The 23,278-nt window shown below is 31.5% G+C and overlaps 2 protein-coding genes across 10 annotated transcripts in view; one reads left to right on the top strand and one right to left on the bottom strand.

Annotated features, from left to right (window-relative positions):
* Positions 1 to 5,769: 5,769 nt before the first annotated feature.
* LOC124432704 (cadherin-86C) lies at positions 5,770 to 19,842 on the top strand. The gene is made up of 17 exons (XM_046981795.1): positions 5,770 to 5,986; positions 6,182 to 6,408; positions 6,656 to 6,755; positions 6,845 to 6,960; positions 7,026 to 7,166; positions 7,521 to 7,644; positions 9,782 to 9,974; positions 10,155 to 10,398; positions 10,507 to 10,665; positions 10,740 to 11,066; positions 11,188 to 11,563; positions 11,723 to 11,939; positions 12,014 to 12,197; positions 12,508 to 12,733; positions 13,281 to 16,055; positions 16,149 to 17,123; positions 17,193 to 19,842. The coding sequence occupies exons 1-17, from the start codon at positions 5,770 to 5,772 to the stop codon at positions 19,751 to 19,753; spliced, it is 9,162 nt and encodes a 3,053-aa protein (XP_046837751.1). The 3' UTR covers positions 19,754 to 19,842.
* The window catches only part of LOC124432774 (protein timeless homolog), a 189,391-nt gene continuing 173,194 nt past the window's right edge, over positions 7,082 to 23,278 (bottom strand). For 4 of the 9 annotated variants that reach the window (XM_046981944.1, XM_046981946.1, XM_046981947.1 and 1 more), the window contains exon 29: positions 20,992 to 21,537. The gene's annotated coding sequence lies outside the window, so the exon portion shown is untranslated. Of the gene's footprint in view, positions 7,165 to 9,880; positions 9,956 to 12,595; positions 12,635 to 20,038; positions 20,132 to 20,990; positions 21,538 to 23,278 lie in introns of those variants that run through there. The other 5 variants (XM_046981948.1, XM_046981949.1, XM_046981951.1 and 2 more) reach the window with 5 other exon arrangements.

Here is a 23,278-nt window from a genome sequence, read left to right as displayed (position 1 = left end):
GGTGACGAATAAAAGAAAGTACAAGCAATCAATAATATTCTTTCATTTAATTCTCTACGAATTTTCTCCAGACATTTCAAATTTATTACTAGAATACAAGAAATAGTAGAAATATCCTTGACATGCAGATAATATCAGAAGTATATTTCGCGAAAAGGTTTTGGACAAAGGAGGAATTCATTATTTAAATTCAAATCTAACGTACGTTTATAGTACTTAGAACTTAAGTATCGCTGACCTCGATGGGTCAGTCACACTCCTGAGGAGGCCCTTTCACCCTTATGTAGTTTTCAGCTTGTTGGCTAATACGAGACTTTCCTACTTAACATTTACTTACGCTTACTTCGCACGCTATCTTACAATTAACCCCAACCGAGACTGAATTTTAATTTCACAACGTTGGAAAAATCAAAGATGAGATTGATAAAAGGTCAAGTACTCTGTCACTTTTAATTACTTATTATATTCGTATTGATCCTATCGAATATCTTGAAAATATGAAATTAAAGTAATATTACGATGATCAACGTGAGTATAAAAACTATCATGTAATTCATTTTTTTGACAAATCTTTTAACGAAATGAATTCGTATCATTATCGTAAGATAAATATTGTTCTTACTCTACAAACATTGGCGGCTTGTCCAAAAAAAAAAAAAAAAAGAAAAAAAGTAATTACTTTTCAATCGTTTCTACGTACGTCGCAATCTTGCCTAGTCACCATTTCGATTTCCTCGAGTCAATAATGGACTTGGATGATAATCGAGAATAAAAAGAATTTCGTAAACGATTCGAGGTTAACGCACAGTGGTTGAACCAGCAGACTTGAAAGTCGTGGTAGTCCAGGTAACGGCCGGCTATTCTCTTATCGTCTTCCTGAACGTCAGCTTTGCGTGCAGTCTTATGCTAATCCAACCGAGTATATAAGCTACTATTGGTCAGTGCTTGACTTCATCCCCTCGAGTATCCCTACCCTTCGAACCTTTCCAGACCAACTCCAACCTACCAACATAGTAGCCTTGTGTCGGCTCACCCTCGCTCTTCAGTGCCGTATTAATTCCGATCGTTGTTATCATTGAGATGAAATTTAACGCTTGCAAATTTTTTACGATTATCTTCTACTTATTCTTCTATCGTAGGACAAATTCATTAGAACGAATTTTCTTTTCTTTTTTTTTTTTTTTTGTTTACTTTGACCTGAATATTTTACTGATTAATTATCCTCTTAATGATTCGACATCACGAATGAAACGTTTCTATCACGTTTCTTCTTTACTTTATTTTATTATAACGTAGATTGATCATTCGATATAAATTTGTGATTTCGCACAGTTAACTTTGACGTAACTAGAACTTCTATACATTTACTTTGATATAAATTAAAGTTGATCATAATTCAAAAAGACATATGGTTGACATTTATAGTTGTTATCTACCCTAAGTTTGCTACCTTATAAGCATACATACCCTTTCACAAAGCCCATTATTATCTGTATAATATCAGCAGTTCATTCACCTAGGGTGACATTGTACAAAGAGCCGATACTGCGTACAGTCCTATGACACCTGCAAGGATGCATTTGTTTTACGCGTGATTTGCATGCGCCAGTCTTTTGCGTATGTCGTTCACTCGACACGCAATAGCGGATCACTTTGGCGGCCTCATTCCGTCGGATGGCCAAATATATTTTTTTTTTTCTAAAAAATTAATCAATTAATAAATTAAATCAAAAAATAATTTTATTTACGTTGAATACTATTGATCGAAAATTAATTCTCTTCGATGTTTTACACTTATTAATTATTTTGTTTATTTTTTTATTTAAAAATTTTTTTATTTACTTAGTATTATAATATTTAATTATGACTATTATATCGAAAAAAATATATCCCAAATGATGATAAGCTTTTCGATAATCTAATAACTTTTATTTTACTTCTAATTATTTTTCGATTCATTATTCTTATATAATAGTCAAATTCAGTATACAATAGTAATCCACGAAAAAAAAGCAAACTAACGACTTTTTTGCAAACGAATCACATCACCCTTCATTAACGAACCCTCCCGATTGGGACCCTGACTTATTGAGCTCTGACTCATTGTATCAGAACAATAATGGTTGGTTTTCTTATAATACTTATTATAGATCAAATAGTTATAAAGAAATATTAATTACTATTTTAGACAATTATAAAATCCTTTCACATTATCATGTATTCATAAGTAAAAATGAGACGTAAGATATTTATATATATATAATTAGAATTAAAACACGATTATTTTATATTGCCTTAATAAAAATTCCAATATTTTTGTTTTTTGAAACAAATTTGAGGGAAAAAAAATATTTTTGAAATGTATATACAACAATATATATATATATATATATATATATATATATATATACATATTATTAAATAATTATTATACTTAAGAAAAAAAAGATATTAACTTGTTAAAGAGGTCATAAGACTGGAAGACTAAAAGCGCACATAAAAAGAATGTAGGTCAACGACGATTCATATAGAACACATACAAGAATACCTTTACAATAGGGTTGCCATAAAATCTCCTATCGAGGATCGGTCATCATCCAGCGAAGGGGTGGTTGTACCCTCGAGTGGTTTACCGAGTTTCTTTTGGTGGGGAGGACTTGTTCGCGACACGATGTACACGTGACGACGATCGCCCTGTCGGCGTCGGCGTCGAAGGGGTTAAGCGACAAGACTAGCCACCCCTACGAAAGCTTTCCACATGTACACGGCTCGTGGCCACGTGAGGTGTGTTTCTTGCGCGATCCTCGAAAATGTCGGCCCTCGATCACGGTTGAAAAAGCTTACGCGCCAAAAGGATTATACGAAAAGCGTTGAGTGGCCGATTCATTTCGGGGATGAATTATTTTTGGTGAATTGACGGGAATGAGTTTTCTATTTTAAAGAATAAGTTAGAAAGACAGACAGAGAGAGAGAGAGAGAGAGAGAGAGAGAGAGAGAGATTAAAAAAAAGTGGATAAATTTTCGAATACGTAAAACATGCGTTATTCGTGGACTCTGACATCCTGAATAAAATTATTATCAGGTAAACATTTCATTTTTTTTTGTATTCATTTTTTTCTATACAATATCTTTAACATAAATTCTTTTTGCGTAATTTAAGGTGAAACTTTTTTGCTCATACGTATCTCAAAAAAAAAAGAGATACCGAAATAAAATAAAATTTGAATAAATTTAAATAATAAATCTTTCTCACAAATTTCATTGACACAAACAAGCGATTTAGTTACGTTATATTCGTAATATATTTTATCGTTAGGATTTATAAAATCATAAATATCACTTTTTATTCAACGACACGAATTACTATCATTCCGTGAAGAAAACAAGATTAAATTGTATTCCATTATTTTTCATTTTATTTCGACGATTAGAAACACGCTTCTTGGTACATCGACAGGCCGATGCCGAGGCTACATTCATCACGAGCTGAGATATTTGATCGCCCCACATTTTGCTACGCGACAGCTGTTGACTTTTTAATAATTGCATTCAGCACTATCAAATCTTTACTCTTTTCGTATTTAATCAAAAAGAAAATCCTCACTTTCATTTTTGCCTATGACATATGATCGATGTTTATAAATGACAATAATTAAGATTTTGTGTTATCGTTTAAACAGTTTTCTATAAAACTTCTTGAAAAATTGAACAAAATTATCTTTTTATCTGATAAATCCTTGCTCAACAAGTTTTTAGATGAATATAGTCGTGTTTAAAGAGGCTTACAAACCAGTCACGTTCTCACGTTGATTAATAATACATAATCATAGATGCATAGTCGTAGATTTAACGTGCATTATATAACTAATGAATATTTATGTATCGACTCAACCGCTATATAGTATGTAAACCATCGTAAAAGAAAAAAAAAAAAAGAAAACTATTATCGATCCAAGTCTAGTGGACACTGACCGGCAAAAGCCCATTGAAGTATTATATTATACATGTTATTCGATCGAAACTTCCGGTTAAAGCTTATTATTGTTTGCGATTTTGATTATTCAAGAGAAAATAAAAGAATTTTATCTTAATCATGATTGGAAATCGAATGACTTTTTAACTTTTAAATTATATAATTATCTCCAATTCATTTTGCTACAATTAATGTTATCATTTAGAAAATTTAAAATACGTATAATTAATTTAAAAATACATATATCATAAATTAACATAAATAAACATAATGATCATAGAAAACAAAAAATACATACCATAAACTTCCTACGAAGTAACTTATATCAAATATACTCATAACGTTTTATATATCTTATAATGTATGTACATCGAATGTTGTGTCCGATAGAAACGGTCGATGACCCACATTTGAATTTTTTCCGTAAACGATTACATCTACGTACATCTTATAATTTTACATATATATATATATATATATATATATATATATATATATATATATATATAATTATCCATAAAGAAAGCAATGAACGTAAATAACTTTATTGTCATTCAATAAAACCGCTTATATAGTGTCACGTATAAACCTTACAAGATGTGATGATATAGCTTGTGCTTTAAGAATAGCTGTTTTAAGTGATAAGCAATTTTTACAAGTAACGAGTGTAAAGCAAGCCATAAAGCTTTCTTTGAATTTAACATGAAATGATGATCATTATCGCTCTTAATAAGCAAATAATAATAATCTATTTCTAAATTGATTCCTTTGATAAAATGAAAAAGTGTTAGTAATAAAAAAAATAAAATGACAATAATGAGTGAAAAAGCGTCAGGTGCAATTTCGTAAAGATGTACATAACGATTACTTATGACCTCATTTGACGAAATCGATAATCATATCATTATCAATAAAAATCATTCAACAAGTTCAATGTATGTCAGTCATTTCTTTAAATATATCTAAACATATATGTTTAGATCAATTTATATCAATGGAATAGTTTCGGAAATAAATTGATAGATACCTAATGTTAAAACAAAACAAAAAAAAAGAATTTCTTTTCGAAGCTATCATTTCTTTATTTTCACATAATCTTCTATCGACATTTTGCAAAAAGATATCAATTATAGATATTACGTATAAGTAGCCCTTTCGTTCGATCGTCCAACGATCGATATATTTCGTCGAGCGTGTATAGGTATTCTCAGAAATTACACAATACAATGAAACGTACAAAATGTATACTTTCATAAATTTTTTCTTTATTTTCATTGAGAAACTCATTGAGAAATTCATTGAGAAACCAATATTCATTATTTTATTTATAATAATTATTCTCATCGTTATCGAAAGTATTCATTAACATAGAATTTTACAATTGAAAAGATTTAAAGAACATTTCGAAGAACTTTCACTTACAAATACTATTAAAGTTTTCTCGAAAAGTGAAGATCATCAAGAATTGCCCTATCACGCACCTAACTAACGGGTGAAGACCAAGTAACTCGTGTAAATAATTAGTGCATTCGATAAAGTGGAACGACTGTCGGACTTCACGAATGTTTCCTGATTCTTGCAATATTTAAAGAAGAAACAGAAAGTTCAACGTAACAAACTATCGATTTTTACTTTGACCACTTGTACGTAGGATAAAAACGTATTAAACGTCTAAATGATAATCTTCACGTATTTTAATATTGAAATAATCAAGATTACTAATAAATCGTTTATATCTCAATGAAATTTATTGGTATGACTTTTTTTGTTTTGTTTTGTTTTTTTTTTTTTATAGAATGCCCCTTGTAGGAGCATGGTTAAAAATATGGATTTATTTGAGTTTCATCTTTGGATGGACAATAGGTGCACGACCACGATTTGATACTTCCACGGATATGGGATTGGTTTTGATACCAGCTGACGCGGAAGTCGATTCAGTTATATTTCGATTACGAGCTACCGATCAGGATGCAGATTTTCCTCTTATTTTTGAAATCACTGGTAACTTAATAAGTCTATATAGTATGATCTTGATCGAACTATCTAAAGAACGATTAAAAGTCAAAAGATTCTATTGAACGTAATATTTTCATATCTTGCTTATGTCCACTAATGATATACTGCAAGATTACAAAGCAAAGAAAAGAAGTAACTTTCTAATTTTTTTTTTTTTTTTTTTTTTATGACATATAGCAACAATTACACCAGTTGTGAGAATCGACAATCTGCCTTGTACGCTCTATAATAAAGTGTGCCAGGCTAATGTAATTCTAACAAAGCGTCTAATGCCTGGTCGTCTTCATGATTTCGCTGTGAGGGTTAAAGATTCAAAGGGTGACTCGAATTCAATGCAAGCGACCATTTCTGTCACGAATGCTACCACTCAACGTGATAAAATATTCCCGCACATTCCTTCTCTGATAATGGTACCCGAGGTAAAAGTTAATTGCACTTAGCAAATAGCAATGGATTTTACATCGACGATTATACATTTAATTATTTCAATTATATCATATAATATCTAATTCTTGTAATTCGTTATTTCTTCGTATTTTTTTTCTTTATGAGTATGATTAAAAATAAAAAAAAAAAAAGGAAAAACATAAATCTATTAACGACATTTTGATAATAAATTTGTTTTTGTTAATAAATAAATTATTGCCGATTATTAATTTTTTTAAGGACACTAAACCTGGTAAGGAATTAGATTATCTTCTCGTTCGAGCTAACTCCTGGAGTGGTAAGCCAGTTTACATCGAATTATGGGTAAGTCCAATCAATAGTTTTTTCTTGACAATTTTTATTTCGTACGTAAGGAACAACAATAAAAGTTAACAATTGTTTTCTCAATATTTTCATAGCAACCAAAAGAATTGTTTACAATCAGACAACGACAAACACCATCGCAAACTCGAGGAGTTATAACGTTGATCGGTGAATTGGATTTCGAGACTCAATCCATGTATACTCTCACAATGTACGCGACGGTGGGTTTACTCAGTCACTTATTTTCAATAGAATTAATTCAAATCTAAGTAATTTCATTACTTAGGATCCTTACACAGAACCTGGAAAGGATACAAGAAATATTGCTGGTTTAAACGTCGTGGTTGTAGTCCAAGATGTACAAGATGTACCACCAATTTTTACTTTGGCACCACCTTTGACGAGGCTCAACAATTCTATACAACCTGTAAGATTTTAGATCATATTATTTTTATAATATATCCTTAAATTAATAATTAGATGTAGTTAGATTATATGTATATATATATATATATATATATATATATATACCATTATTTTTTCAAATACTATAATTGAATTTTAATTAAATTAAAATTCAGTTAAAGCTTGTTTTATGATATAAGATTAGTGTCTATTTTTTATTATAAAAAAAAATTGATATAGATCACTTTTAAATATGATGTAAACAGGAATGGTCTATTTATTAAGAAATAAAATTTAATTTACAAGTTGTAATATCCTTTCGTGAGTAAATTCGTTTATCATTTTTACATATCAAAAAATATTTTTATCTTTTTAGGGGGATATAATATTACGAGTTCATGCAGAAGATGGAGATAAGGGCGTTCCTCGAGAAATCGTATACGGTCTCGTGTCAGAGGGCAATCCTTTCACGCCGTTTTTTAATATATCAGAAACGACAGGTGAGTAAACATAAAGATGAGTTTCTTATTTTATAAAACTAGTTTTAAATGTATAGAAAAGAGAACATACAAAGTAAATTCATATGTTTTCCTTTTAATAACGTAATCGATCTATTCCTGTATGGAATGACCTAACTATTATCTTAATTATGATTTGTCTTACTTCTACTTGCCATTTTCTACTTGCTATTTTTACTTCTTATTTTATCACACAAGTTCGATTTTGTAAAAGAAGAAATTAAGATCTTATCTTACGATAATACGTTAATACAAAGATTGCCATGAGTTAAGATTGATTTGTACGATAAAGTTTAAAATTTCTTTTCTCGTAAAAGTAAGAAAAAAAAAAAAAAAGAAAAAAGAAAGAAAAGAAAAGAAAAACGAAAAAAGAAAAAACTTGTATGATTCTTTTTCAAAGTATCTAATAAAAATGTACATTGTCACGTAGGAAATGAACTTACGACCGTAAGAAATCACTTCGAAAGATCGATATTGTTAAACGCAAATCTACTTTACGTCTTGGTCATTTTTGTTTGGAAATTCCGAATGACGTCTTTAATTTATGTCCGACACACACTACTGACCCGGTTTCCGTGAAAACCTTTCGACAATGACTAAAGACGGAAATTAATTCTCCGCCAGATCGACGCTATTTCTTTTTTCCTTTTTTCCTTTTTTCCTTTTTTTTTTTTTTATCTTTCCACTATCCGTTGTTATCTTTCCGACAATGATTCATCGCTTTTCATGCATAAGGCGAATCGGAAAGAGAAAAGAAAATTACGCGCGTAATTTCGCGGTGATAGATAAAACGGATCGATACTCGCCGACATCAAGAGTATATTTGCTTTTAAGGTAAGAGCAGGTAAGAGAACGAATTATATTCTCTTATATCGAGCTCTATTTTCAAATGAAATGCTTATATAGCATGAGTAAAAAAAAAAAAAAATAATATAAAAAAAAGTATCGCGAATAAGAAGTCGACGGAAGAATAAACTAATATGATATAACAAATATATGAAAAAAAAAAAGAAAAAAAAAAATGTTGAGAAAATTAATGCATTAAATGAAATAAAACGTACCGTATTACCATTGTGAATGAGAAATATAGTTGACGGTACGAGTTTATGCTCTAGACTTTTAATTAATGTGTCCTTTCCCTTACCCTTACTTTCCCTTATCATCTTTAAAAAAAAAAAGGGAAAGAAAAAAAGGAAAGAAAGAAAAACGAGTTTCGAGATAAATTTGAAAGAGTACCTTCTTATCCGAGGTCATCGAGGCACTTGGATTTTTCGTCGAATGACCGTCCGCACGAATGAATCATACTCGAGGTAAGAAGGTAACGAAAAGAAATGACCACGACGGTTCTGGCCAGTTTTACAAGCGAAAGTATCGATCGTAAGAAGGGTCACTCTCTGTTTTTCAAACCACGATGCTTATCTTTTCGTAGCAAGGAGCATGCGATATAATACATATACATATATACATATACACATACATATGTATGTATTGTATACACGTACATACGTACATAGAAAGTTAACAATTTCTTGACTCGATTTAGTCCGTTGTTGCCGTTACCTTAGCCGTTATCGTTACTTTACGTTTAAAGCCACGCGTCTTTGTTTTCTACCACCTTTACGTATTTAACTTCGAGTACGACACGCATTCAAACGAAAATTACTCTTATTGCTTTACGGCTTTCATGTTGTGAAAAAATAAATTACTACGTTAAAAATTGCACGTTAATTATACGAGAAATAATACGATTTATATTTATAAATTTATATTCATTATTAAATTAAAACAATAGAAAATTATTATCATTCATTATGTTAAAAAGTTTAAAAACATATCTAGTTATTACTGTATTATAAAATCTCTCGTAAGTTATTATTCGATAAAACATATGAAACTTTGAAATAGATAATATGAATGTATTGTATAGTCATTGCTTTTCTGAAAATCTTCTTTAGTTACCAGCTATAGTCGTTCCAATTTATACAACGAATGAATGCTATAATTATATTAAAATCAGACCATATGTACGTACAAATGTAGAATATCCTGACGATAGTTTATAATTAATCTATAAAAAGAATAAGAAATCGTTTCATTGATAACGTACTTCCTCATTCAGGAGAAATCGTTCTTGCCAGACCGTTGGAGGAACTAACACAAATCACTCACGTCGGTGCACCTGTCGTACTTAGCGTCGTCGCAGAAGAAATTAGAAGGACTCGGGAAGAACCACCTGCACAGGCAACCGTCGTTGAAGTTGGACTCTTGCTTGGAGAACCAGGAAATAGTCCGCCTTATTTCGAAAGTGACACGTCAGTATTTCAGACATTAAATTATTCCACTAATAATTCATATCTTCATTTAATGAGAAGAATTATTTTAATATTTAAAAAAGATATATATATATATATATATATATATACGTTCAATTTTATTAATTAGATATTGGCCAATATTATAAATACATATATTCGCAATATTATCATTCGCAGTTATGTTACGGTGATAGATGAAAATCTAGAACCAGGAACTGTAATTAGTTTTGGCGATCAATATTCGACAAAAGTGCGAGACGAAGATATCGGTAAAGCTGGTGTGTTTGCGCTCAAATTAGAAAATAATAATGGCACTTTCGAAATTAATCCTACCGTTGCTGAACGTACCGCGGATTTCATTATTACGGTACGAGATAATACATTCATCGATTATGAAATATACAAAAGCTTGATCTTCAAGGTAAATATGATACTTTTAACGTTAGTTTTATTTATAGTAATAATCAGATTATTGTTAATGTATATATACATATATATATATATGCTATTCGATTAATTTTTATTCTAGATAGTCGCTCAGGAAATTGGTCCAGCTACGAATTTATCTACATCCGTACCGGTGACAATTTATCTACGAGATATCAATGATAATCCACCAGTTTTTGAACAGGATTCTTACGAGGTGACATTATCGGAAAATGTTACAGCCGGTACACGTGTCGTACAGGTAAAAACATTAATTGAAGATAAAAGTGTGAAAAGACGATGAATGAAATAAAAGTAGAATTTTTGTTTAAAAAGGTACACGCTACCGACAAAGACACAGGAGATTTCGGTAGTATACAGTATACTCAGATAATCGGTCAAGGTAACGAAGCATTTACAATGGATTCTGATAGAGGATTAATAACGGTAGCTATGGGATCGTCTTTGGATCGTGAGATCGCATCTAGATTGGAATTATCGATCGAAGCACGAGATGAAAATGGCAAGGGCAATCGAGGTGTCGTACCTTTGATAATCAATCTGATCGATGTAAACGATAACGTGCCGATATTCGAAAGAAGTATTTATATGTTCTTTTTAAATTCTGATTTGACTAATTTCACAACATCGGCCATGATAAAGGTAATTCAATTATATATCATTTAATTTTATTATTCTTAATCCAATAGTAAGTAAATCATCATTGATAAATCTGTACGTTATAATAATGAAAAAATTAAAAATGTATATTTATATTTCTTAGGCTACAGACGCGGATGCTGAACCACCAAACAACGTGATCAGATACGAGATCATTCACGGAAATTACGAGAATAAATTCTATTTAAATGAGGTCACCGGTGAATTGATTTTACGATCGCCAATTACAAAAGTTAGAAGAAAGAAACAAAGTACTACCGGGAGATTAGCTAACAAATCGCAAAAAGAATTACATAGAGACGATAATACGAAAGAATTGATACTAAAGACGATAACAACAACGCCGACTAATCATGGAGTATCAAAACCATCCAATAGAAGTGAATTATTAAGAAAAATTCGAGAATCTGTTAAAACTCGAAGAAAACGAGAGGACGACGACGCTCTGTATACTTTAACAGCTAGAGCATACGATCTTGGTAATTTTTAAATGTACATGAATATTTTCACAATAAGATATTAAAAATTTTATTGTTCTTTTTTTTTAATGTTTTTCTTTTTTTTCTCTCTTTTTTCTTGTTTTTTTTTTTTTTTTTTTTTTTTTTTTTTTTTTTTTTTGATATATCGAACAATCATAGGCGTACCACATTTGTCGAGTTTAACACAAATAAAAATAATGAGTGGTGGTGCAACAGAGGATCGTATTGTAATGTTCGTTTTACCAGAAGAACATCCAGATCCAGTGAAAACTGCAAAAACATTGGCTACGATCACAGGTGCAAAAGTAATCGTTCAAGACATACGTCCATACGTGACAACCAACGATACATCTAATATGTCAAGCGACGCTAAAAAGTTAGTTCTATAGCTATTTCAAATATTTATAAAGAAATATCATTCTCTGTTACCGATCATTCGAATGATTTTAGGAGTATCGTCGTTGCTAGGGTAGAAAAAAGTACTTCTTTCGTGGACATAGAAAAAATTCGAGAAACTTTAGCTGCTAACGGAGTTGGTATAATAAATGATACAATAATGATGCCTGACTCTACCGGAAAAACAATGATAACTAATATCACTAATACTGTTACTAATGTGCATAACGAAGACATAGTGAGTATAGTTTGAATAATGTTAATGATGTAATATATCTATTGTTTAATTCAAGATTATTTGTTGGATTTAATGTTATTAATTTCCATTATTATTATTATTATTATTATTATTATTGTTATTATTATTATTATTATTATTATTATTATTATTGTTATTATTATTATTATTATTATTATTATTATTATTATTATTATTTTTATGAAGATTTACTTTTGCTATATCTGTACGTCAGTATGATGAACTCTTTTCATTTTTGTACGTGAATTTCATATTTCCGGGAAAATAAAAAGGCAGGATTATGTTTCAGACGGTGTACAAAGCTGAAAATAAAATACTTTTCTGGTTGCTCATCATTTTGGGCTTATTGATGCTCCTTGCTATCGCTGCTTTGATCATTTGTTGCATTTGTCCTGGCTGTCCTTTTTACATGGCACCTAGAAAACGTCGAGTACAATCATCGGAGACTTTAATCGTCCGATCGGACGGAAGACCGAAGAGACATCTTCATCGAAAGCAACCGACAATCGTTCATGGTAACTAAATCGGAAGACATCCATCTCTACGAGTTCGTGAACTATTCACAATTTCACTTTGATTTATTTATTAAGATTTAAAATTATATAATATGAGATACATATATATATATATATATATATATATATATATATATATATATATGTTCTATAACGATCGAGTGTGTTTGAATAATTATACTGCCATATATATATACATAAATAAGTTAGCATTTTATAAATACGTAAGATTTATAGCGATTTATTCCGCATAAAAGTTCCTGATTGTTCAAAAATATTTTATCTGTATGATCAATTTTATATATCTCTATCTTGTTTATATCAAATTTTGTAATATCACGATCAACGATTTCCAATATGTATTACTTATGTTACTTTCGATCGATCGAAATAGATATATTACAATCACATTATAGGAATCACTTTTATATATTCTTATTTTTATATATTCTATATAATGTCAAACCACAGATAATCTTTATACATAATAAAATTGAAAATTTCGTGATAAGAAAGGAAGCTCATATCTAAGGTTATATGTTTCTAGTAACCAATAATCAAGAAAGGAAGCAAGCGTGGAGTGCCGATCCAACTCGAAGAAACTGGCAATTCAATCGACGAAACGTGAAAAATTGTGGCCTGTCTTCTCTACCTGGTGACGTAGCTTATATTTCGACACACGCGAATGAAGGACGAATGAACGTGGAATCCTCGAGGCAACGAGATGATCTGATTTACGATAATTCCAGAAGAATTACTGGACAAGATCGAATGTACGTTGAGGATATCGAGAGTATAAAAATGCGAGATTATCAAATGGACGATGGTGTAGATTCTTTACAACGCGATGAAATCGAACGTAGCTCTGATCATCCTCGACAAAGTTATAGATACGAACAAGAGCAAGATATAAACGATGATAGAACGATCAGGGAACAACATTTTTATCGCGAAGGAAACGCCGAGATATTGCGATTGGTGACAAGAGGAGGAGAAACCGAGGACAATGTTATTCAACGTCATGGTACGACCGTAATCGTAGACGGCAAGGATATTCTTCTTAAAAGATTTATGGAAGATCAAAAAATAAGACAAGAAGCATCAATTCAGGATATCGATGGTACACGAAGTATAGAATCGACTCAAAGAATCCGCGAAACGACTCATCAGCAACCAGAGATTATACTTATACCACAAACTTTAAACATTGCTCATAGTCAGCACGTAGATGAAAGTGGTCCAGGTGTACAGAAATTACTTATCGATCGTATAGATTACGAGGATACTCCTAAAGAAAAAGTTATTCATATTTCTGACAATGTACAACCTATCAGGCAAGAATCTACGATCGTTATTGGTGGTGGTGGTGGTGGTGGTGCTTCTGAAAGTACAGATAAACCAATGATATTAAACAAAGATAACGTACAATCCGTTAACGTTCAATCTTACTCGTTTCATGATGTAGAATTGGCACGACAAAATGCTTTGCTGACTAGACTTTTATTGGAACGTGAAACGAGAGCGAGTGGTCCTGCCATGATGGATTCTACGAGTTACTTGGAGACTCAAAGTTTACCTGGACAAGTAGCTATCGCAACTCAAACCGATAGAACTGCTGCTACTCAAACTGAAAGACATGTGAGAAGTAGAAGTGACAATGATGAATCCGAGGATGAGTCGAGGATAAGGAAAAAGATGAAAACTAAGAAGAGATACGAGAGTGACTCAAAAAGAACTAGAACTTTGTGGATGAAGTCACCGATAGAAGAAGAACGAAGTCCCTGTTTTGATAAACGTTTAAGTATTCTCCGAAAGAAAGTTAAAGAGGTCAAAGATGGAAGAAAGATCTCAATAGAGCCTGAAGTTCTTCGTGAGATATCCGACTCTTTGGATGATAATGGTAGTTCTGGTAAAGGAGACGATAAAGAGACAAAAACTTACGAACGATCGACGGAAGAGACGAGTATCAGATATGAAATATTAAACGAAGAGGATAATGGTAGTCCTTCGTCAATCGAAATCTCGAAAGGTAAATTTGATAAGGCTTTTGCCGAAAAGACGCATCATCATCGTGGCCGTGATGATCGAAAAACAGATGTCACCGAATCAACTTCTTCTTCGGAACTCAAAGAAATGACTGAAAAGCATACGGAAAAACAAATAACCAGTCCAAAGAAGGAGATCAAAAAGAGCCAAAAGAAAACGGAAGGTAAACCTACTTTTCGGATATTGGAAAGGGAGATTACATTGTTGACAAAGAAACTCAGCAAATTGGGCGAAAAAAAGAGTCAGGAAAGTACGAGAGGTGGAAGTACATTTCAGGAAAAAACTACTACTACTACTACTAGTACGAAAAAAAGTTTAAAAAAGGACGTAGATCAAAAGATGTCCAAAAGAACAGAAGATTCGAACAAGCATAGAATTAAAATATCAACAGAACAGCCGACTCCTAGCACGTCGAAAGTTACAGAACAAGGTACGAATCAACGAAGGGAAGAAAGTACAACCAAACTGAGACACAAGTTAAAGTATCAGCAAGTTCAAGTTACGAGTACAGGAAGTTCAGAAATAGAGGATACTCATGAAAGATCGAGAAAAGAGAGTTCCGAATCGAATCAAGAAAATGTTAAAGAAAAGCAACTATCTACGATTCATTCTAAAATCAAAAGACAATCTCACGTGGAAGATCAGAAAGAAAATCTCGCGTTAAAGGATCAGGAAAGTGAGAAACAAAAGGAATTTTCGAAAGAACATTCGAAGTCTGATTCGAAGTTTAGGAAATTGGATAAATCGATAAGCCATTCTCAAAAAGAAAGTTTATCGGAGGAATTTAGTACAAGTACTGGTTCCGATCGAATGGAAAGCAAAAAGGAGTTGGGTCCTCGTCGTAATTTCGATAAAAGAACAAGTACAAGCTCTTCTGATAATGTTCCGAGACAAATGGGTCAACGAAAATCGAGAAAGATGCGGGTAAACCAAACTGAAAAAATTTCCGATATTTCGTTAAAGGATAACTCGGAAAAGGAGGATACTGAAAAATACAAAACGATTATGAACGATAGAAATGTTAAAAAGAAATCGAAATTAATTAAAGTGCATGCAGATGGAAAAAAGAAAGTTATGAGTGATTTAGAAAGTACAAAAGAGGATGATCGAGTGATATCATTGAGAGAAGTATTAAAAGATTTCGTAGGTTTTGGAAGTATCAAAAAAGAGACGAGCGAGGAACAAGCATTTACCGATAATTTCGAGGAAATACCGAAGGAAATCGTTAAATCTTCGCAGGAAAGTGATAATATTACGATCGATGAAAAAGTAACAAGTAAATTAGAAACAAAATCGTCGGAAGAATCAATAAAATATGATCTTCCAAATACAGAGAAAGAGGAAGTTAACAAATTTAAAAATGATACAGACCAAAAGATCGAAATCGTTGACGTTCCTTCGAAGGATGTTGAAGAAGATACAAAAAGTAAAATAAAAGAAGATAAAAAAGCTTTCGAAATAGGTGAAATCGATGAACGTTCCATAGATAAAAAGAAAACCGTAGAAGATTTTATCGAGGAATTACAAAAAGAGATCTATAGATCTCGTATATCGGATAAACCAAAAAGCGAAATTGCTATTACTTCGAGCGTGTCCCCGATCGATAAAATCTTATCGAAAACTACAATAATACCTAGTACGTCTACGGATATAATCCATGAGAAAGTATCTTCGTCAGATAAGGTTGATAAAATTGATTTCAAGAATGGAACAGAAGTAACAAAAAAGGAAGATGAAATAACTACGAGGAAAGATATCGAGAAATCTTTCGAAACGAAAAATAAGGATGATTTGTCTGTAAAAGATAGTGAAACAATTCCCATGCTCGTAAATATTGAAAAAGAACAAAAAAAATCATTTGACCAATCTACAAAGATAGATAGTGAAATCGCAATGAATTTAATTGAAATTACTGATAAGAATTTGCAATTTACGTTATCAAAGGACAACGATAAAGTTAAAGAAATCGAAGATAAACCAAGTTCGTCTAAATCTTTAGACGATAAAGATACGAAGAAATTTGAAACGAAGGATGTGAAAAAAGATACAGAAGATAATTCGATAACAACGAATGATCCAAGATCTCTTATGGACACGACGAAAATGATTGAAACGGTTTTAGAAATCGCGAGTAAACGTAGTTTACCGGAAGTAAGTGACATGGATAAAAAGTTCGAACTTAAGGACTCGTCTAGTGTAAAAAGTGAAAAGGATTATGAGCATATAGAATCACCTATAATCGATAAAAATATGGAAAATAATGGTAAAAGAGATTCGATTCTTGTTAGTGCGGAAGTGCATGTTGGACAAATTGCTGAAGAAATTATGGACGATAGTCGAGATAGTGATAAAACTAAAGAGATTTTAATTGATCAACAAGATAAAGATAAAATCGATATATCTGTTTCCGAAGAAGATAAAAAAAGTTTCATTGAAGAAAGTCAAATTAGAACATCGCCAGTTAAAGACATTTCAAAATATCTTGAAATGAAAGATACAGAAATTATTGCCGACAAAGATATATCAATAAAAGATATTAAACAAAGTAGTATAAATGTAGAGGAGGAAGGTACTGAAAGATCTCAAATAAAGACAGAAGACACGATATTAAAGAAGGAGGAAGAAGGAACGCAAAGCGATGAAATCGATATAAAAAGAGACGAAAGTGATAAAGAAAAGCAAGAATTAGAGATGACTTCGATCGAATTATCTAAAGACAAGGATGAAGATAAAAAAGATATAAAATCAAAACCTTTAAAAGATGAAGTTACGAAAGATTTGACATCTCCAAAAAACTTGAAAACACATGAAAAGCAAAAATTAGAAGAAATAAAAATCACAAGTCTACCTCTGACTAAACCGGAACTTCCAATATTATCAGACATAGAAGATCGATTAACCAGCCAAAAGGAACAAATGGATATGAAAATAGTCGAAGAATCAAAGGACTCTATAGATGATACGAATCCAATTGATCCGATTAGAGTGGAAAAACCATCGAAACCTCCTTCGCCGATCAAAATATTAGAACCATTGAGTCCCCAAGAAGAACCCAAAATACAAACTGATACGATGGATATCGATATAGAGAAAGAAAGTAGACCATTCGTTGATATCAGCGTGATCAAATCTGTAGAGGAATTAAAATTTGACGAGATAATTCAATCGCGGTCAGAAGATAAGGATTTTTCTGAGAAAGAAAGCACGGTTTTGTTGGAGGACAAAGGTAATCAAGGTAATGTAATTAAATTAAAGATGGAAGAGGACCAAGAGGAAAAAGAAGATCCAAGTAAACAAGATAAGGTCGTTCGTGAAAGCCTGGATGAGACGAGCTTACAACCTGGAGATGAATTTGCAAAGGAAGAACTTCTAAAGAGGACGGAGGAATACGAAAACGTAAGCCCTACAATTTTTACGAGCATTATCGATACACCGGAAGATTCTGATGAGAGTGACTCATCCAGTGATATTTCCAGGAAAACGACATTGACCACGAGACCGTACCAAACGCCTCGACATCGTGCTAAGGATGTATCTGAAAAAGAAATCCTTTCGATGGAAATGATCGAAAGTGTATCTGACGTTGATAATATGGAATTGAGGGTTGAAAAGTTGAAAGATGAAAATGGCGAACATCAAGTAATCGATGTAACTATGGACGTTATAAAAAATCTTCCTACTGTATCGCACGAGACAATGGAGTCTGAAAAAGACGATTTAAACGATAAAAATATCGAGATAGATGAGAAATCTAAGGAGTCAATCGAAAAAAGTTCACCTCTTATACAAAAAACATCAAGTATAGTTACTGAAAATCAAGAAAAAAAATCTAGTCCACAAAAAGTGAAGGATATAAAGGATCCGGATAATACAAAAACGACGATAGTAAAATATGATTCGAAGATGGAAAAGGACGATAAATCTGATGAGATTAAGGACAAACAAGTAAAAAAATTAGAAAAGGATACAAAAGGAGGAAAGCAATATCCAGAACGTTCGAAAGTCGTGGCTCGTAAAGAAAAGAAAAATGTTTCAGAGGAAGTAACCGAAATTAAAAAGGATCCATCTTTGGGAAAAACATTTCGTCAACCTAAACGACGTCCTTCCAAACCGGCCGAAGGTCAAGTGGAGAAAAATTTGGAGAAAAAATCAGAAAAAGAAAAGATAACGGTAACGTCGAAGAAGACGGAGGAGGATCAATCGAGATCGAAAAAATCGAGATCGAGCAGTGGTGAGAAATCGTCGAGTTCACCAAAAACGGGTGACACTGAAACTGGCAAGACTCGATCTAAATACATGGCTTGGTACACGAAGAAAAGAGAAGAAATGGAGAAAAAGAGGGAAGCTAAAAGAACCGAAGAACAGGACGAACAGGATCAGCAGTTACCACGTTGGTTGAGAAGGAGTTTGGCTCATAAAAGATCGATTCCCGATGAGAAGAAAAAATTAGAGATTAAAACACCAGAAATAACACCAAGAACTAGACGCAAAGTGAAACCTTTGGTAAACGTTGAGTCTGAACAATTAAAGGCTATTGTTCGTCAAGGAAGAAAATTGAGAAAAGCCGAAGGTGAACAATACGAGGATCCTCCGATACAAATTTTTGCCTCGACTCCACCTGCACCACCATCCGCACCACAGCCAACACTGACGGAATCAAAATATCCTCGTCATCATTTATTTCAACATTCCGAATATAAATATGAAAAAATGCCAGCACCATTTTATCTTCATCCTCCGCCAGCACCTCATCCCTCGCCGCAATTATCACCGGAACATTACGATTCACAACGAACGACTGAATTCGTAAGACCGGATGTCGAACTTGATTCTGGTACCGGTGTATCGATGACACCAGGTCAGACAAGATTACGACATCAACAATTACTTGAGAAAAAGAGCGTCTTTGATATCGCTTACAGTGAAGCTGCACCGTCGCAATTAAGATCGGATAGTACAACGCCTCCTTCTTAATCAATTGGAAAGTGTAAAAAAATCCTGAAAAGAAAAGAAAAAAAGGGAATCTTCTCCTTTTATAAACGTGCAATAAAATATACGATACTCGAGATATCGTGATATAAATGATATTAATTAAGGAAAAAATAAGTTACGTGAAAGAATTAAAGGAACGAATGAAGAGGATAGATATATAGAGGGGGATATTTTGAATTTGATATTTTAATAAAATGAATATAACGATATAAATTTCGATAACATTCTGGACGAAGTTGTCGATTTAAAGAAAATCAAAATTTATTAAAAATCGTGGCCTTTTAAAATATAGGTAAAAACATTTCTCGATATAAAATATTTCATCTAATATTTCTATATTCTCTCCTTGATTAATTTTCACTAAAAAATAAATTAATTATATCTATCGTATCGCGCGTGGTGTATCTTTTGGTGTATCACTACTGCCATCCAAAAAAAAAAAATGATACGAATTAATTAATTATTAAGCACATCGCATCAATGACGAATTTTTTATTACGACTGTTAGCTCATTGTAACGGTGTTTGTATTAATCTTGTAAATACATGTGTATAAAAATTCTAATAACCTGTTTTAACGTAATCAATCGTCGATCCTTTTTACTTGAAATATATTTAATCTACAATTTAATTCTCTGTTTATCGATGTAATAAATACGATTTTACATATGTATATTCAAATGTAAATCTAAGTCCCGCCGAAAGAGCTTCTGCCTTTTCTACCATTCTGTTACAAAAATATCCTCGGTCTCTTGACTTTATTCACTTATCTTTCTCCAGTCAATTTGTTTGCTCTTTCTCTCTCTCTCTCTCTCTCTCTCTCTCTCATTCTCTCTCATTCTCTCTTTCTCTCTCACTTTTTTTCTCTTTCTTTATCTCTTTCTCTATTTATCTCTTGGTGTCATATTCAAGAATAACTTAACTTCATTGATAAACTTATATAACTATCGATCGGATTTGCAACAGGTTTATATAGAAAGTATTATTGGACATATTTCATCATTAAATTAGATATATATATATATATATACTATATATGTACATACATTTAAATTTCAATATACAAATATTAATAATAGTAAGTAATAATAAAAAATTTTCTACAAATATTATTAATTAAAAATATTCATCTTGAATGTAAAAAATATCATTAATAATTTGTATCATTCATATTAAAATATTTAATAATTATCAACGAATGTAGAAAATAAAAATTTTTTTAAATGACGATTATAACGTTATCGTAGGCGTATTTGTGTATTTCTACGTGTGAGAAAGAGAGACAGATGATCGATGAAAATGACGAACTAAACTGAGAGAGAGAGAGAGAGACAGAGAGAGAGAGAGAGAGAGAGAGAGAAAGAGAGAGAGAGAGAGAGAGAGAGAGAGAGATCGAGTCGAGTGACGTAATCAGTAGCTCGTAATGACTTTTCTACGTTTCTTTTTTGCGTTCGCTTTACGTTCGCATTGACGTAAAATAGACGAATGAATGGCGTAAGAGATACGACAAAAATGTTGTGACGTTACCGATGCAACTAACCTACCGTAATCAAAAACATAATGATGGTGCATCAAACATAACCGGAGACTGGTAAATCTTTCCACGGGGATAACATGATATTGAAGTTGGTTGTTTCACTTCACTTTTCCAAGGCGAACCAATGTGTTAGTTCCACGGATGCATTTATAAAAGTAGCGACGAGAACGAATCGTCTTTATGTTTGCCTGTTTGTTGAGAACGATGATGGTTGGCCGTTTCGTGAAGACCTGGAAAATATTAATCCCAATATGGTCCTTACTTGTCTCGAATCATCTCGTTAATTAACTCGGTCTCTTCCCGACGATAATAATTAAAATATTAATTATTATTGTCGATTTATATATCTAATAAATATTTTTTTTTCCTTTTTCTTGTTTTTTTTTTTTGTTTTTTTTGTATTTTTTTTTTTTTTTTTTTTTTTAATAAGAGATCATAACTATGTAATTTTAAATGGACGAACATTGTCTGGTAATTTTGATTGGAGTAATATATATTATTCTAAGGACAGTGAAAATGTCGTGTTTTGCGATGTGACACGTCATTAGAATAATTGAAAAATAAATAAAGAACGAAGAAATAGTTTGGATTATATTAATATTCTTAAAGAACATAGGGATAATTTTAAAAATCATATTAGTTAAAAGAAAGATTAACATGATAATTCATTCGGATTGACTAACATAAATATTTGAGTATCAATAAACATTAAAAATGAAAATTCAATCCATGTTAATAGTTATATTACAAATTTTAATTGGAAACGTTTGCATGATAATTTCCTCTCTCTCTCTCTCTCTCTCTCTATATATATATATATATATATATATATATATATATATATATATATATATATATATATGTAAATGTCATCAATATTATTATAAGTTAATGAATCCGATAAAAATAAACAATTTAATATATATATATATATATGCATTCTTTATATTTATTTATAATTTAAATTGAAACATAAATAATTCGGTTATTTGTTTTCTCGTTTACATTTTGAAATTTATTTCCGATATTGAAATTGATTAAATTTAAGAATTATTTATAAATCCTTTCGAATCGATAAAAAATTTATACATAATAAATAAAATTTGTCTAAAAATATAATGAGATTTTTGAGATCGAATAATTCTTGTTAAAGTAATAATAAAATAATAATAATTAATGAATTATATATTAATAATATAATAATAGTTGAATATACTGTTACGATAGGAAAGTCTAATATTTTTTTATCAAAATCTTCTCAGGAAAAAAAAGGAATATATTTTAAATTTCATTATCTTATATGTACTAATAGAGTTTATATAACTCATTAATTTTTCTCTATGTACTTATTTAAGTACTTACTTAAAAATCCTCTCTAAGTACTTATTTAAAAATTTGAGGTAATTGCTTATTTGACAAAAAAAAAAAAGTTTATGCAAATTAAGAAAATTTGCTCGAATATTTCTTTGGACAAATTTTTGTTGTCGGGAGAAATAATAATAATTGTCAGAGAAAATTTTCGTTACTTATAAATGTTTAAAAAAAGAAAAATAAAAAGAAATGAAACAATGTTATCTCATAACGATGATGAGATTTCAAACGAGAATTTACGGGGTTCCCGTGGGGTTGCTCTCCCGATACGGTCTCTTTTCTCTTACGAGTCTGACAGTTAATTACAAGGTTTTGTGTCCTGTGAAAACTATTCCCGTATGAACAATGGATAAATGTTAATTGTTGTTAATAAAGAGTCATACATGTTGCTGTTGCAACGGCGAGCAGAGCCGCGGAAGAGGCTGCACCTGTAGCAGCCGTGGGCGAAATGCAAACACACCTGAAACCTTTGACCTTTTCTATCGACTAGCTTGCTACCTCCCCTTACAGTAGCTTCTATCCTCTCCTTGCCCTAAACTTTCTTCGTAGCTTGTTGGTAACGATGAAGAAAAGTTTAAACGTCGAAATGTTTAAGTCGAT

This window comes from Vespa crabro, chromosome 1, assembly GCF_910589235.1.
Source record: "Vespa crabro chromosome 1, iyVesCrab1.2, whole genome shotgun sequence".
NCBI lineage: Eukaryota > Metazoa > Arthropoda > Insecta > Hymenoptera > Vespidae > Vespa > Vespa crabro.
This window is presented reverse-complemented; position numbering and strand designations above follow the sequence as displayed.